The 16496-nt window shown below is 33.2% G+C and overlaps 1 protein-coding gene and 1 long non-coding RNA gene across 2 annotated transcripts; both read right to left on the bottom strand.

Moving 5' to 3' along the window:
• Positions 3476 to 3943, bottom strand: LOC108663244 (RNA-directed DNA polymerase homolog). The gene has a single exon (XM_018126830.1). It carries the CDS (start codon positions 3941 to 3943, stop codon positions 3476 to 3478), a length of 468 nt encoding a protein of 155 aa, XP_017982319.1.
• Positions 10912 to 16196, bottom strand: LOC108663323. The gene is made up of 2 exons (XR_001929281.1): positions 16114 to 16196; positions 10912 to 11232 (listed from the first exon to the last, which is right to left on the bottom strand). It is a non-coding gene; the product is annotated as an uncharacterized LOC108663323 (long non-coding RNA).

Genomic DNA, 16496 nt, shown 5'->3' with positions numbered 1-16496 from the left:
TTGTAAGGCAAGATGGGGATATCTATTCCTCGTTCGGGAATTGGCACTTTGTTGATCAAGGATGTATGATATCACGCAGAGGCTTCGACAGATATGAACTTCGATCTATCAAAAGATCCACTGGAACTTGGTTTGGATCGTTTAGGTGCCATTCTTACAAAAGAAATTCAATTATCAAGACAAATCCAAAGGAAAAATATGCAAATAGTATTGCATGCACAAGCATGAAAATATAAAACATCTACAAGCACGAATTTAATTAATTCCTATCCAATTCAACAATCCAAGTTCAAGATTTTCATTGACCATCGCACTTTTTAAGATGCAGTATAAATTCTTTATTCTTCACTACATTAGCACAGCCTTCTCATAGTCATAATTTTCACAATGCGATAGTCTAATTAAAAATAATTTCATAACAATGTACTCATCCAAAATTATAAGATATGGCATGTGTTGCGCCAACAATTCCAGAATTTATTTCTACTTGCTCAACCAAGCATAAAAAATTAAACAAAACCATCAGGTACCCACATCAACAAAGCATTTATCAATTGTATTAAAAGCAATAAAAAAAAGTCCATGAATCCATTAGATGGGTAACAAGAATTAAGCACTAATCATAAAAAATTTCTATACTTCAAGTATTAATCATGGGGAAGTATAAAACCCATTAACAAACATACACAATGGACTCATTCAAGGTGCAAAAAATTATAAAATTTGCCATTAACATTAACCTTATCCTTTCTCTACACAAAATAATTAAAAACCAAGTGTTTGGAGGAGTACTTACCATAGGGGTGCAATGAGTGTAAGATTTCAAAGGGAAAATAAAAAAAATCCCAAGTAGAAATAATATGCAGAAAGTTGGGGTGAAAAAGAGAGAGGAAGGCAAAAGATGGGCAGGAGGAGGAAGAATGGGAGTGGGGTTAGCGGCTGAAGAAGAAGAAGAAGAAGAAAAGAAGATAGAAGTGGAGGGTTTTTAACTCTCACCTTTTTAGGCCCAAAGCACATGCTTCAGGTTTGAGCGCTGCGGAGTTGAGACTTGAGCGCCGTGGCGCTCAGCTATTCTGTTGTTTTGCTCCTTTGGTCAGCACCGTGGCATTCAGTTTGAGGGCCGTGGCATTGAAACATTTTGTGTCAGCTACCTTTTCAACACATTTCAAGGCCATGGCTCTCAATTTGAAGGCCGCGGCTCTAACTCCCTTTTTTTAATTTTTTTGATTTTTTTACCTTTTTTTAAATTTTTTTAAAACTTATTACTTACAAAAGAAGACATAAAAAAATTAGATTGAAAGAAATAAATTAAAAAGCATGAAATAAAATAAAGATAAGAATAAATAAGGTTGAGGAGCTTGGGTTACCTCCCAATAAGCGCTTCATTTATAGTCTTGGGTTAGACTGATTTGGGCTCTAGGTAGTGTCAAGCAAGTGAATTGAGGACTTCCGACGATTAATTTCACCTCCCTAATAATGCTTCAATCTTTGTCCATTGACTTTAAATTTTCGACCATTTGTCCCTCTAACTTCGATCGCTCCGTGTGGGAATACCATATTGACAATGAAAGGACCAGACCACATTGATTTGAGCTTTCCCGAAAATAATTTCAAGCGAGAATTATAGAGCAACACTGCTTGTCCTAGCTCAAAGCTTCTTTCCAATATCTTTTTATCATGCCATTGCTTTGTTTTCTCTTTGTAGAATTTGGCATTCTCATAAGCTTGAAGGCGAAATTCATCAAGTTCATTTAATTGCAACAACCTTTGCTCACCTGCTGCTTGTAAATCAAAATTTAACCTTTTCACAGCCCAATAAGCATTGTGTTCAAGTTCCACCAGTAAGTGACAAGCTTTGCCAAAGACCAACTTATATGGAGACATACCAATTGGGGTCTTGTAAGCAGTCCTATATGCCCACAGTGCATCATCTAATCTCTTTGACCAATTTTTTCTTGTGGGACATATAGTTTTCTCCAAAATCCTCTTGATTTCGTGATTCGATACTTCCACTTGGCCACTAGTTTGAGGATGATACGCAGTGGCAACCTTGTGTTTGACTCCATATTTTGCCAAAAGTGCATCAAAATACTTGTTGCAAAAGTGACTTCCCTCATCACTAATAGTTGCCCTTGGAGTGCCAAATCGAGTGAAAATATTCTTCTTGATGAAATTCATTACCACCTTCAAATCATTATGAGGAAAGGCTGCCGCTTTAACCCACTTAGAGACATAATCAACAACAAGCAAAATGTATTTATGGTTATATGCAGATATGAACGGACCCATGAAGTCAATACCCCATACATCAAAAATTTCTATCTCCATGATGTTGTTGAGAGGCATCTCATGTTGCCATGAGATATTTCCCACCCTTTGGCACCTGTCACAATGCAAAACAAAATTGTGAGCATCCTTAAATAATGTAGGCCAATACAAACCTGATTGGAGGACTTTAGCAGCAGTCCTTGTTCCTCAAAAGTGTCCTCCATAATCTGAAGAATGGCAATGGTGAAGCACACTTTGAATCTTTTCTTCCGGGACACATTTTCTAAAGATTTGGTCTTTACACAACTTGAACAAGTAAGGCTCATCCCAAAAGTAAAATTTAACATCATGTAAAAATTACTTTTTCTGATGAGAATTTGAATCAGGAGGAATAATATTGCTTACCAAATAGTTTACAAAATCAGCTTACCAAGGAAGTGATTTCTTACCAACTTGATGGATTTATTCATTAGGAAAAGTCTCTTTGATTAAGGTTGAATCCTTACCTTGAGCTTCAATCTCCAATCTGGAGAGTGATCTGCAACTTGATTTTTTGTTCCTTTTCTATCACGAATCTCAAGATCAAATTCTTGAAGTAAAAGAATCCACCTTATCAATCTTAGCTTAGCATCCTTTTTGGCAATTAAATATTTGATAGCTGAGTGATCAATGTACATTATCACCTTTTTCCCCACGAGATAGGAGTGAAACTTGTCAAAAGAAAAAACCACAGCCAAAAGCTCCTTTTCTGTTGTGGTATAATTTTTCTGGGCTTCATTCAAAGTCTTGCTAGCATAATAGATGGAATGGAAGATTTTACCTTATTTTGTCCCAAAACAGCTCCCACTGCATAATCACTCGCATCACACATCAATTCAAAAGGGAGAGTCCAATCAGGACTAATTATGATAGGTGCAGATATTAATCTTTTCTTCAATTCATCAAAAGCAACAAGACATCCATTATCAAACTTAAATGGCACATCTTTTTCCAATAAATTGCAAAGTGGCTTAGAAATTTTTGAAAAGTCTTTAATAAATCTTCTGTACAAACCAGCATGACCAAGAAAACTTTTAATACCTTTAACATTTATTGGAGGTGGTAGTTTCTCGATTAATTCAATTTTTGCTTTATCTACCTCAATGCCATTACTAGAGATTTTGTGCCCAAGAACAATACCTTCTCGCACCATAAAGTGACATTTCTCTTAATTGAGCCCCAAATTTGTTTCTTCACATCTCTTGAGTACCTTAGCAAGATTTAAAAGACAATCATCAAAATTAGTTCCAAAGACAGAAAAATCATCCATAAATACCTCTAAACATTTCTCCACCATGTTTGTGAATATGGCCATCATACATCTCTGAAAGGTGGCAAATGCATTACATAATCCAAATGGCATTCTTTTAAAAGTAAAAGTGCCATAAGGACATGTAAATGTAGTCTTTTCTTGATCTTCAAGAGCAATAACAATTTGGTTATAACCAAAATATCCATCTAGAAAGCAATAATATTCCTTACTAGCCAAGCGATCCAACATTTGATCAATGAATGGAAGAGGGAAGTGATCTTTCCTTGTAGCTTTATTGAGCTTGCGGTAGTCCATGCACACTTTCCATCCAGTCATAGTTCTTGTTGGAATAAGCTCATTATTGTCATTGGCAACAATAGTCATTCCTCATTTCTTAAGAACACATTAAACTGGACTTACCTATGAGCTATCAGAGCTAGGATAAATTATTCCGACATCCAACCACTTGATGATTTCCTTTTTGACTACTTCTTTCATGATGGGATTCAATCTTCTTTGTTGTTCAATTGTGGCTTTGTGATTTTCCTCAAGGAGAATTTTGTGCATGCAAACAGAAGGGCTAATTTCCTTAATATCAGCTATGGTCCACCCTATTGCTTTCTTAAATTCTCTAAGTGTCCTCAATAACTTCTCCTCTTGCATGTTAGTAAAAACAGTAGAAATAATAACTAGAAGAGTAGAAGATTTTCCAAGAAAAGTATACCTCAAGTGTGTAGGCAGAGGTTTAAGTTCCAAAGTAGGTGGCTCCTCAATGGAAGGCTTAAAAGCTGGCATCAAAGAAGCTGAAATATCTAAAGACTCAAATTGATGATTAGTTTTAAATTTGGAGTGAGCATTCAACAAATTTGAATATTCAATAAATTCATCATCATCCTTATCAAAGTTAGCAACTAAACATGCTTCAAGAGGATCATTGGGATTTTTTTCTACGAAAACATCATGTGTAAAGTTATTTACCATACTCACAGAAAACCAGTCTTTAGATGTCACAGGTAATTTTAAAGCTTTGAAAATATTAAATGTTACCTGTTGGTCTTGAACTTTTAAAGTGAAGTCACCTTTTTCAACATCAATTAGAGCCCTAACAGTTGCTAAGAATGGCCTCCCAAGGATGATTGGAATTTGCTTATCTTCTTCCATATCAAGAATTATAAAATCAACTGAAAAAATAAATTTATCTACCTTGACAAGAACATCTTCAATAATTCCCCTTGGGTACACATAAGAACGATCAACCAATTGCAAAGTAACAGAAGTGGGTTTGCATTCCCTCAAACCAAATTTCTCAAAAATTGACCAAGGCATTAAATTGATAATTGCACCTAAATCACTCAAAGCTTTTGCAAAAAATAAATTACCAATTGTGCAAAGGATTGTGAAACTACCTGGATCTTTGAGTTTTGGTGGCAGTTTGTTTTGGAGAATTGCACTACATTTTTTTGTAAGGGAGACAATTTCAAACTCACCTAGCTTTCTCTTTTTGGGGAGGATGTCCTTCAAGAATTTGACATAACTGGGCATTTGTTCCAAAGCTTCAGCAAAAGGAATATTTATGTGTAATTTCTTGAAGACACTGAGGAACTTCTGAAATTGCTTTTCAAGCTTTTGCTTTTGGAGCCTTTGGGGAAAAGGTGGTGGAGGATGGATGACTTAAGAAGCTCCTTGATTTTTAGCCTTGACATATTCTTTCTGTTTGACTTCACTCTCTTTCTCACACATTCTTTCATTATCAACATGTTCATTTTCAAGTTCAATTGCTTTTTCATTCACCTCTTCAATCTCTTTTCGACTCCTTAAAGTGATTGCTTGGCATTGTTCCTTACCTTTAGGATTGATTTGTGTGTCACTAGGTAGGGAATCTTGAGGTCTATTGTTGATGGAATTTGCAAGCTGTCCCATTTAGGTTTCAAGATTTCTCAAGGATGCTCCAAAGCTTTGAATTATAGCATCATTCTTTGATATATATTGCAAGAGAAGTTCTTCCACTTAGGACTTCTTTTCAGGAACTGGTGGTCTAACTTGTTGTTGAAAACCAGGAGGCATGTTGGGTTTTGGATTGGAAGGCCTCGCATTGTTATTCCATGAAAAATTGGGATGGTTTCTCCAACCAGGATTATAAGTATTGGAATATGGGTTGTTCTGCTGTCTATTGAAGTTCCCCACAAAATGGACTGATTCAAAATTATATGGACATTGATCATTTGAATGGCCATCCCCATACATCTCACAAACTATAAATCAATTTAGAACTACATGAACTCTCAATGTGTCAAATTTCTTGGACAGTGGAACCACTTGAGCAGCTAGGTTGCCAATTGCATCAATCTCATAGGCTCCAACAACTTTTCTTGAACTCGACCTTTCTGAAGGCCATTGATAATTATTTGAAGCCATCTCTTCTAACAAATTATAAGCATCTACAGCATTCTTACTCATCAATGCCCCTTCAGTAGCAGCATCAATTGTGGTTTTAATTAACTCAACCAGCCCATTGTAGAATGTTTGAACTTGCAACTAATCAGAAATCCCATGATGTGGACATCTTCTCAATAGTTTTTTAAACCTCTCCCAAGCTTCACACAAGGACTCACCATCAAATTGTGTGAATGAGGTGATATCATTCCTCATCTTTGCAGTCTTTACAAGCAGGAAGAACTTTGCGAGAAACTTTTAAGCCAAGTCCTCCCATGTACTAATAGACCAATTGGGCAGTGAATTAAGCTAGCTTTTTGCTTTATCCTTCAGAGAAAAACAAAAATAGTCTCAATCTAATAGCATCATCAGTTACTCCATTGTAGTTAAAGGTATCGCAAATCTCCAGGAAATTGATCAAATGAGAATTAGGATTATCACTGGGTAACCCACCAAATTGGACTGAAGACTGAATCATTTGAATGTAAGCTGGTTTAATTTCCAAATTATTTGCATTGATGGAGGGTCTCCTAATGCTTTAGTGCAAACCTTGCGAAAGAGGAATAACATAATCTTGCAGTGCTCTATTTGCTTCAAGAACTAAATTAATGGCATTATTGCCATTGTTATTGTTATCCTCAACCATTGTCTGATTTAAAGCTGCAACTTGCAAATTCTCACTTTGACGTCTTTTGAAAGTTCTTTCTATCTGAGGATCAAAGGAACAAGATTCAAGTTGTCTCTTTTTTGCATACAATGACCAAAGATATCTACAAGTAAACAAAATCTAAAATTAAAACAAGAAAAATAAAATTTGAAGTAAGACCAAATTGCTTGGTATTAGTGTTAGAAAAATTTTTTAGAAATAATTCCCGACGACGGTGCCAAAAACTTGTTAGTTAAAATTCTCCTACGCAAGTATACATATCGAATAGATAGTATATAAGCAAGCAGAGTATCGATCCCACAGAGAATTGATCTAAAATTTTACAAAGTACTAAAATTATAACAAGTTAATCTTATCCAAACAATCAAATTCGAATAACTAAATTAATTAACTAAAACTAATTACCAAAATTTATACTAAAAAGAAAAATCAAAGCAACAATATAATTGGGTAAAAATCAAATCAAACAAGTCTAGGATTACAATATCCCTCACACTTCATCTAAATCTTACCTTTCTTCCTTAACTTATTTCAATGGGTTGAATTGTTAACCTAGAGTCCTAAATTATTTATAAGGGTCCCTGGAGTCATCTTATAAAAATATTTATTTTAACCAAAACACTATATCCCTATGTGAATTGAAATTAAAACAGACTCATTAAGTTCAGGCTCAAATCTGGCTACATATGGCCTATAGGTATATCCTTATCCTATATGCAAATCAATTAATATGATCATATGCTATCCCAATTTTAATTTACACTAAACTCCCTTTTCCAAGTTTGTTTAGGTTCCTAGATCAATTTAATTGGTGATCAGGCAATTAAAAGCATGAAGAACAAATTGAAATAAACAATTCAAATCCCATTAAAGATAAGTAAGAAAGAGATTAAAAATTTAGACTATAAGTGAGTTTAATTGCAATCCTAGAAAAGAAAATTAGCTACTCATGATTGGAAAAACAAATAACATTCTAATAAATTCAACTGTTGAAAGTAACAAGAAATATAAGAGCCAAGGAAGAAAACAAAACAATAATTACCATCTTGAGCTCCAAGTTTCAACCTCAACTTCTAATTTCTTGAATCTCTTAAAAGTTCTTTAAACTATCCTATTTATACTAATAAACTTAACCTAAACTTCTTTCAGTTGACCTAGGGTTTAATTGGGCTTAAAAGTGTAATGAGAGGCCCAAAAATCAATTATTAGTCTTTACAAATTTCCATTCCCAGCATAGTACATCCAGCCATTTTCTGACGCGATTTTCTCTATCTTTGAGGCAGAAATGGGTAAAATGATCTTCATAAAAGTTGTATCTCTGTCTCTTGGCTTTCCAATGGTTCAAAAATTACATCATTTGGAGTTCTGTAGAGTGAGTTATGGCCAAACAACTGAAGCATATGCAACTAAATTTTTTCGGGTCTTTCAACATCTCACTTTCCAAAATTAAACCCAATTTCTTTTAGTTTCTACAAAAAATATAAAACTAATAAATAATAACCAAATTAAAAAGAATAACATAAAATTAAAATAACTCACTTAAAAATAAACTAATTATAAAAACAACTAAAAATAAATAAATTATAATAAAAAATTTAGGATTTAGCTAATATTTAATAACAAAATTGGAGTTAAATAATTCTATAAAATAGAATTATCAACAAGTAGTTGCTTTAACTAAGAGATTCAATAGTCTTCGAGTTCATTCTATTCAGAGCCCTTTTGTAACAATGGAACTATATGGGGAAGGGCATGCTAGTTATCATTGTCCTGTCAATGTTGGAAGTTACAATAAATAGTAGAATAATCCTTATTCTAACAATTTTAATCCTAGATGGAGGAATCACCCTAATTTTTATGGAGCAACACTCAATGAGCTTTATCTTTAGCAAATCCAATTTTTCCTCTTGGATTTCCACCATAAGCTAGTGCTCTTGTGCTTGAGAAAAAGCCGTCTATGGAAGATATGTTCATGCAATACATGGCAAAGAATAATGCCATCACTTGAAGTCAAGCGGCATCACTTTGAAATCTTGAAACACAAATAGGTTAGCTTGCAAATGCCATCAACAATTGACCTCAAGGAACTTTACTGAGCGACAATGAACCTAATCCCAAAAGTGAAGGAACTGAGCAATGCAATGCAATTAATTTAAGCAGTGGTAAGTAGCTTGATGAGGTGAAAGGCAAAAACATGGTCGATGGTGGAGATGGAGTTAATCAAGTGAAGGCTTATAGCAAGCAAGTTCAACTTGATGGAGTTAAGCAAGGGGAGGAAGTACCTACACCACCACAAGTCAAGCTATATGTGCCTCCCATTCCTTTTCCTATAGCATTGAATTTAAATAAAGTGCAAGCAATTGCAGAAGTTTTTGAAACTGTTTAAAGAACTTTACAATAAGATTCTTTTTATAGATGTTTTGGCACAAAGACCTACTTGTGCAAATTTCTTTAAAATATCATGTCCAAAAAGAGGAAATTGAAAGATTTTAAGATAGATGCACTTACAGAGGAAAGTAGTGCGATAATCTAAAATAAGCTTCCACCAAAGCTCAAGGATCCAAGGAGTTTCTCTATCCCTTGTACTATTGATACTGTTGAATTTTCTAAAGCTTTGTGTGATTTAGGTGTTAGTGTTTCACTTATGCCATTGTTTATCCCCAGGAAACTTGGATTTAAGGAAATAAAACCTACTATAGTTTCTTTGTAGTTAGCAAACAGAATGGAAGAAGATGTTAAAATTCTTTTTATTTTGGGAAAAACATTCTTGGCTGCAGTAGGAGCAATCATAGATGTGAAGAATGACAAGCTAACCTTAAAGTTGGAGAGGAGGGAGTTGAGTTAAATGTGTTTAATAGAACTAAGTATCCTTATCTACAGAACGTTGCTATGGATTCGATTTAGTTGATGAGTTACAAAAAAATTAGCCTATTTCTCCACCTTAACTGAACAAGCACCAACTTTTGAGTTAAAGCCACCACCACCACCACCACCACATATTGGAATTTAGTAGTGGCATGATAAGCATATTAATAAAAGAGATTTTGAGGTGGTACAAAAAGTGTTACTTTCTAATTCACATCTCAAGCTTTTTTCATGGAAACACAAATCAAGATGGTCCAGTCGCTTTAGTATGGTTAAGGTCTATCCTCAACAATGAAGAGTCAACCATAGTCAAGCTATTGACTATAAAGAAGCTATTATTGGGAGGTAACCCAAGCTTTTTGAAACTCTTTTTCTTTAAAATTACTTTTATTTCATATGGTGATTTTTTTGGCTTTATCGAATCCTCCCACTAGCTTTGGTGATAACGCTAAAGATGAGGAGGAAAATTATATCTCTCCCCGCATTTCTACCAATGACAAAGGAGTTTTCTTTTACTTTTTCTTTTTTTATTTTCACATTAAGGAGTTTAAGGAGGGTATTATCTTTTTCATTTTATTTATGTTTTATGCTTATTTTATTTATTTCCATGATTGTTTTAGTTAGTTTGTTTGATGTTTAGTTTTTTTAAAGTCTATTTGGTCCATAACTTGAGTTGTTTTATGTCGATGTTTTGATGATTCGTCCCAATTCAATGATGAGAATTTAGTTATTTAGACTTTTATAAAACTGAGGATGTTGTGTGAGTTTATGATGAATTATTGTGTTAGTATCATTGTTAGGATGTGATTTCTATAAATTGAGCACTTTATCTTTTTTTTTATAATTGTTGTGCATATTTAAAGAGTTTATGTTGATGAAAATTTTCTGTAATGTCATGAATTCTAGAATTTGTTTGATTCTCTCTCGAGACGAAATCTTAGACAAAGTTAAGGAGATGAATTAGGTCATTTTTAGACCGTTTGAGCCTACCTTGATTTATTTTTATCCCTAGTATACCCCATTGAACCTAATTTTACCTTTTCTTTGTCAAACATAAATTTAGCCTAGCCTATAATTAATTTCCAATTTTGCCTCCTTCACTCCTAAGTATGTAGATCATTTTAGGAAATGTATTGAGCTAAATGATGAATAAGGTAGAAAGGGTGAAGTTGTTGAAAAATTCAACCACACTTAGTGTTCACCCCATTATCTACATTAAAAGGATATATGTTTGGGGGTGTAGAATTATGATGAAAGAAAAAGAAAAGAAAAAAATAAAAAGAAAAAAGTGTAGGCAAAAAAAAGTTGAAGTCAGGAGGAGGGGGTTATTGTTGGGAACAACATGATTCGATGAAACGTAATGGAATGAAACAAAAAAAATTGTAAATGAAAAACGAAAACACGCCGCACCTACCATGGATCTCCTTGGTGGTTTTAATACAAACAAAATCAGAAGAAAGAAATAATCAGAAAAAATAAGATTAGCTTTACTAAGTGATGTGGTTATCGTGATGGTACTTTTTCCTTGTCCAACCCATGAACACCACAAAGGGAGCGAAAAACCCAAGCCACTTAAATGCTTGGCCTTCAACGGTTGCATACATAGTTACACTTGAACCTTCGCAAGGAGGGAGCTTTCTCAACTATGCCTTTGTGCTAGCAAGGTGGACAACAACTTATCTTCTTCACACAATCAAACTCCTCCTAGCTGAATCACAAAGTTAGAAAACTTTTTTTCCAAGTCACTCAAAAAAGTATGTGGTTAGGCTTTTCTTGTTAGTTTTCTAACAACTCAAAAACCAAACTTGTGTGTTTCACTTGTGTTATGAGTAGTTGAAAAGTGATATTAATATTTAGGTTAATTAACTTTTTGAATTGCAAATAAGGCCTCAATATTATAACCCTTCATAATATTAGTCCAACATTTAATTAAACTTTTTAATTGAGTCATTGTAAATTAAAATTAAATTAAATTTACTTTATTTGTTTGCAATTAAGGCTTAACTATTATAACTAATTATAATACTGGCCTTATGCTTAATTAAACTATTTTAATTAAGTCCTCAAAAGTTAAACACCTAGTGTATGATTTAAGTCCAACTTAAATCATGACACTTCTAATTTAATTCATCATGCAACTTATTGTTTATGACCATTAGGTTCCTAACATGTTGACAATGGAATTAAATTATAATTTTTATTAAATTAATTACTTCAATTCCATAGACTAAGATTGGCATCTAGCAATGCATCATGGCCACCTAATAGTTAGAAGAGTCAAAGGGTTCTTTGACAATGTACGGTCTATCAGAGTAATTCATTCTCTCATCATATATCTTGAAAATGATAAGAACATAGTGCAGTGTCTACTTTTATTGATCTTCATATTCATTCTTGAAGTTAGATCATTAGCTTTATAGAAACTTATGAAACTCTTTTTCATAATCTCCAAGTCACCTTACTTAAAGACTTCAGCAAGCTAATATCAACCAAAAATTGTTAGGCTATGTCCCTTAAATCACTTGGGGTGATGATTCCTTTATCAACCATTCATTGCCTTCACATGCTTCATGCTACAACCAACCATATCCTATTTTGGCATCCTTGGTAGGACTCGTAAGGATATTATCAAATATATAGCACTCTAACTATCAGACAATCGAGTGTCTTAAGTTTAAGGAGTATTTACATGACTAACACATGAGAAATATTTGTATAGATACTAGAGTGAGAGACCAAATGCATTTCTCATTTCGGGTCATGTTCAGTGAACTTGTTCATGGAACAAGCACCTACATTCTAGTTCCAAGTATCTGTATACTTCAACCTATGAGATAGGTTGCTTACTTTCCAAGTAAGGAACATAGAATACACTAATCTCTAAGAATCATTAAGTCCAGTCTCAATGATACATCGACTAGGAATATTTAAAGATTATGCTTTGATGCATAGGGATCTCATAATTGTAACCCATTACAATTCCCTTGCAAGGCATATTAATCTCATGGACTTTATCTAATAGACTTATAACCTTTATAATTGATGTCTTATTGATGAATGAAAACCTATAATCATTCAATGTGAATGACATGATTGCATGATTGGAACTAAGCCTTGATCAATCTAAATTGGCTATAAGGCTCATTCCAACATTCTCCCATTAGCACAAAGCCAATTGCTACCTCATCGTATGTGGATCCAATCCATCTAGCAATCGTGTCTCTAAAAAGACTAACTTATGACTTTAAATATGGTTAATTGTTTTTATTTATCTAATTGATGTCCAAACATATATCATATTTTTTAATAAGACCCAAGTTCTATTAGTATGGCTTCATTATTACATTAACAATGTTCAGAACCTTTTATTAGTTCCATGAGCTAATGATTTAAATATATTCCTATATGAGCCTTTTTTAATAGGATTTATATGACTTTATTTATATATGCATATAGTCCCTTTTGCTCATTGGAACCATTTCAATTGGACTATGTTGTATGCATTATATGCTTATGTCACTTCGTGTTATGCCTTTCACTCCTTAAAATTTTGTAGTTTCTTTGTATACACATTGTATCCTATGCAATTGTATCATCAAAGACTCGAATTCACTGCTATTAACCTCCTTACATGTATGAGATAAATACACAAGAACATTTCAATAAATCCAACCCTTTCTTTTTTAATGTGTACAACTTTAATGATAACTTATATTTAGTAGATTCATCCAATATGAACAATACATCCTCAATGTATCCTACTAAATCCTTGGAGTTCTCATACATTTTATTATGCATCTTTATGCATGATATGTTAACATGCCATATCGGTATCATGAGGTATAGAATGACAAGTGATATTTTGATTAAGTCAATCATTAGTCATAAGAGCTTATTCAGCTCAAGGGCTTATTTAGTTAAAAAAAAAAAGTTCAACGACTTATTTGGCTCAAAATAAAAGTATATAGATTGATTGAACGCAATAATAAAATAAAAATTTATTTGAATTTTCTTGAATAATTTGGGGATATTTTTAAATATTATTATGTCATTTTTTTTTCAAAAATAGTTAACACACCTAAAAGAATGATATGGAATTAGGGAGAAATCAACACATAATCTACAAAAAAAAAATAGTATTGGTGATAAATTTTTATTTTATATATGAAAACTAAATAGACTCCTATATACTATTATGAAAATGTAAAACCCATGTTCACTAAATCCGTTGGATTTGGTGATGCCAATTTGGTTGAAATCCTGACAATTAGAGAAGCTTTATTATTTTTATAACACCATATTGGAGCATAACTCTCAAACTTCACAGCGAAGGTGACTCATCGAATGTGTATTGTGGACCACTAGTCCTCAAGGTGTCCATAGAGGTTATAGAAATAGTTGTTACATTTAGAGAGACTTAAAAGTGAAGAGGACACACATATTTAGGGAGACCAATATGAATGCTGATCAACTCACAAAGACTTTGTGCTAATTGAGATACAAAATTATTACATACTTTAAATCCATTTCAGACCTTAGTTAATACACACTTATAGTTTAAAGCAAGCATGGACAAGTGGATGCTAAATGTGATTGGCAATAGTGTGACATTGTGTCATGACCCAAACTCAAGGGCCATGACTGGCACAAGTGTATCGATGAGAGTTACCCTCTTAACCCATGCAAGCCTCAAAATAGCAAAGCAAAGCAGATACTCAAAATTACCTCATGGGACTCATCACCATGGAAACGTATCTCAAACATGTATGAACACATTAAGTCACATAAGATTAAATCATGTTAGTTTGCATGCTCACGTGCTCAAAATGGGGAAGCAATACATAGCAAAATATCATTTATAAGCCATATTGTGACATTTACATAGTATGGCCATTACATGGCGAATTCCATATACATGTCATTTGTATGAGGCGTAAACATATTCATATTCATAATAGTCAAACAAAAATGACCAAACCAAATAGGACCAGTAAAGTATGACTTGAAACAAAAGGGTTGATGCCTACTGGATGCCATAAAGTTACCTACCAAAGACTGACCAAAATGTTGGCTCTTCTTAAAGGACAACGAGCCAAGAAACTATTGATTTGCAAAACAAATGCATCTTACATGTGTGAGTTATAAATAACTTCGTGAGTAGATACAGGGAGGGGGAACAAGCTAAATGGGAGAGTGTTTGTCAAAGATACTTTTAAAACAATAATGCAAGTAATCCATGTCAAGAAATAACAAAGTTGCCTTTCAACCATATCAAACCTTCAAAGGTTTGGGAACCTTAATCTCAAGTGAAATCAAACATCCCAAGGTGTGAGTTATGTGCCAAGTATGATCACATACTAAACAAAACTTCAATACCATCATCTCGACGGATATAAACTCATTAAGAATGAATTTATAAAGTTTTATTGAAAATCGATTCTTAAGCCTTTGAAATAAAATCATAATTTGTAAAATGTTCAAGCATTCTCCAGAAAATGATTAATAAATATTGGGTCTTAAAGCTTTCATAAAAGATGTTGGGGAAAACGAGGTTTTGGTTCCAAAGGAAGTGAATAATGTGATTATCAGTAGAAAATACTTGAAGAAAACTAGGGAATACAAAAATAACATAATTCATAGTAAATTCATATGACAAGTTTAAATACCAAAGTCAAGGCAAATACCCAATCCAAAATCAAGGTCGAGACGAATATCCAATGCAAATGTCAACATCAAACAAATGCGAAACTCAAGGACCAAGGTTGAAACAATATCAATACCAACTCTAAAGCTCAAAACAAATATTAAGTCTTAATTCCATAATGTCAGATATCATTTCAAATAGTTCCCAAAGCACTAAGTAACATGGACAACCAAATCAAAATGTGTCATAGCACCAAATGGGTCAGATACATGATAGTCATTGACTATATATCGAAAGTGGTAGGATCGTATCAACCACAAAAAAAAAACAAATCAAAGGGGTAAGACTCAATCAACTACCCAATCAAAACTAAGCATTGTGCATAATGGCTAGTGACTATAGTCACTAGCTACAGGGCCATAACTTAAGTAGGGTCGACTAAAACATTTTGTACTATGTTTCCAAATATCCAAATATTCGTTTCCAAATGGAAAGGGTAATCCATTCACCATCCAAGATTAAAGGGTTCAAACAGAATGAAATCAAAGTGTAAAAAGTCCATTTCCAGGCAAAGCATATTCCCAATTATCAACACAATAGAAATTCAAAGCAAAGGCTAAACCAAATCATTAATCTCAAGACAAATTAACCCAACGCTAGGGTCTACGCAAAATAAATCATTTCATTTCAATTTCCAAATTTGCAATCATTCAACTAGTCACAGACAAAAATTGCTTTTGAGATATCAAACATTTGAAAGGCTTGTTCCCCATGCTCAAAACTAAATACAAAATAACATATTTACATAATATATCTAGATTTCACAAAACAAACTTGAAACCATTGTTAACATCACAAAGTTTGTCAAAATACGTTTTAACACGAGGTTGTAGAATAGGCATGCTTAATTATATTAAAATAATTAAAAAAGTCATATTTACCCACCTTTTGAAGCTTGCCCTTCTTCCTCTTGGCATCTTTCGTCTAAAACTAGACTTTTTCAAGAACTCAAATTACTCCAATATCACTTAGGAAAGATATTCAAACATAAATACTCTTAAAAGCCCCAACAAAATGATATTTAATTATCAATATGCTTAAAAACCCTTAAAATTTCGAAATACCTTGAATATCCATTTCTAACCCTATTCAATCTTCACTTATTTCCAATTATTTACACCAAATTTTCATCCAAACTTCATAACCAATAAATAGAGTGCTTACTTTACCTATTTTTCCTCCTTTGTGAGCTTTAGATGAAGAGATCTAGCCAAATCTTGAAAACTTAGAAAAATTTCTAGCTTTTAGAGAGAGAAAATAAAAATCAT

This window comes from Theobroma cacao, chromosome 9, assembly GCF_000208745.1.
Source record: "Theobroma cacao cultivar B97-61/B2 chromosome 9, Criollo_cocoa_genome_V2, whole genome shotgun sequence".
NCBI classification, from domain to species: Eukaryota; Viridiplantae; Streptophyta; class Magnoliopsida; order Malvales; family Malvaceae; genus Theobroma; species Theobroma cacao.
This window is presented reverse-complemented; position numbering and strand designations above follow the sequence as displayed.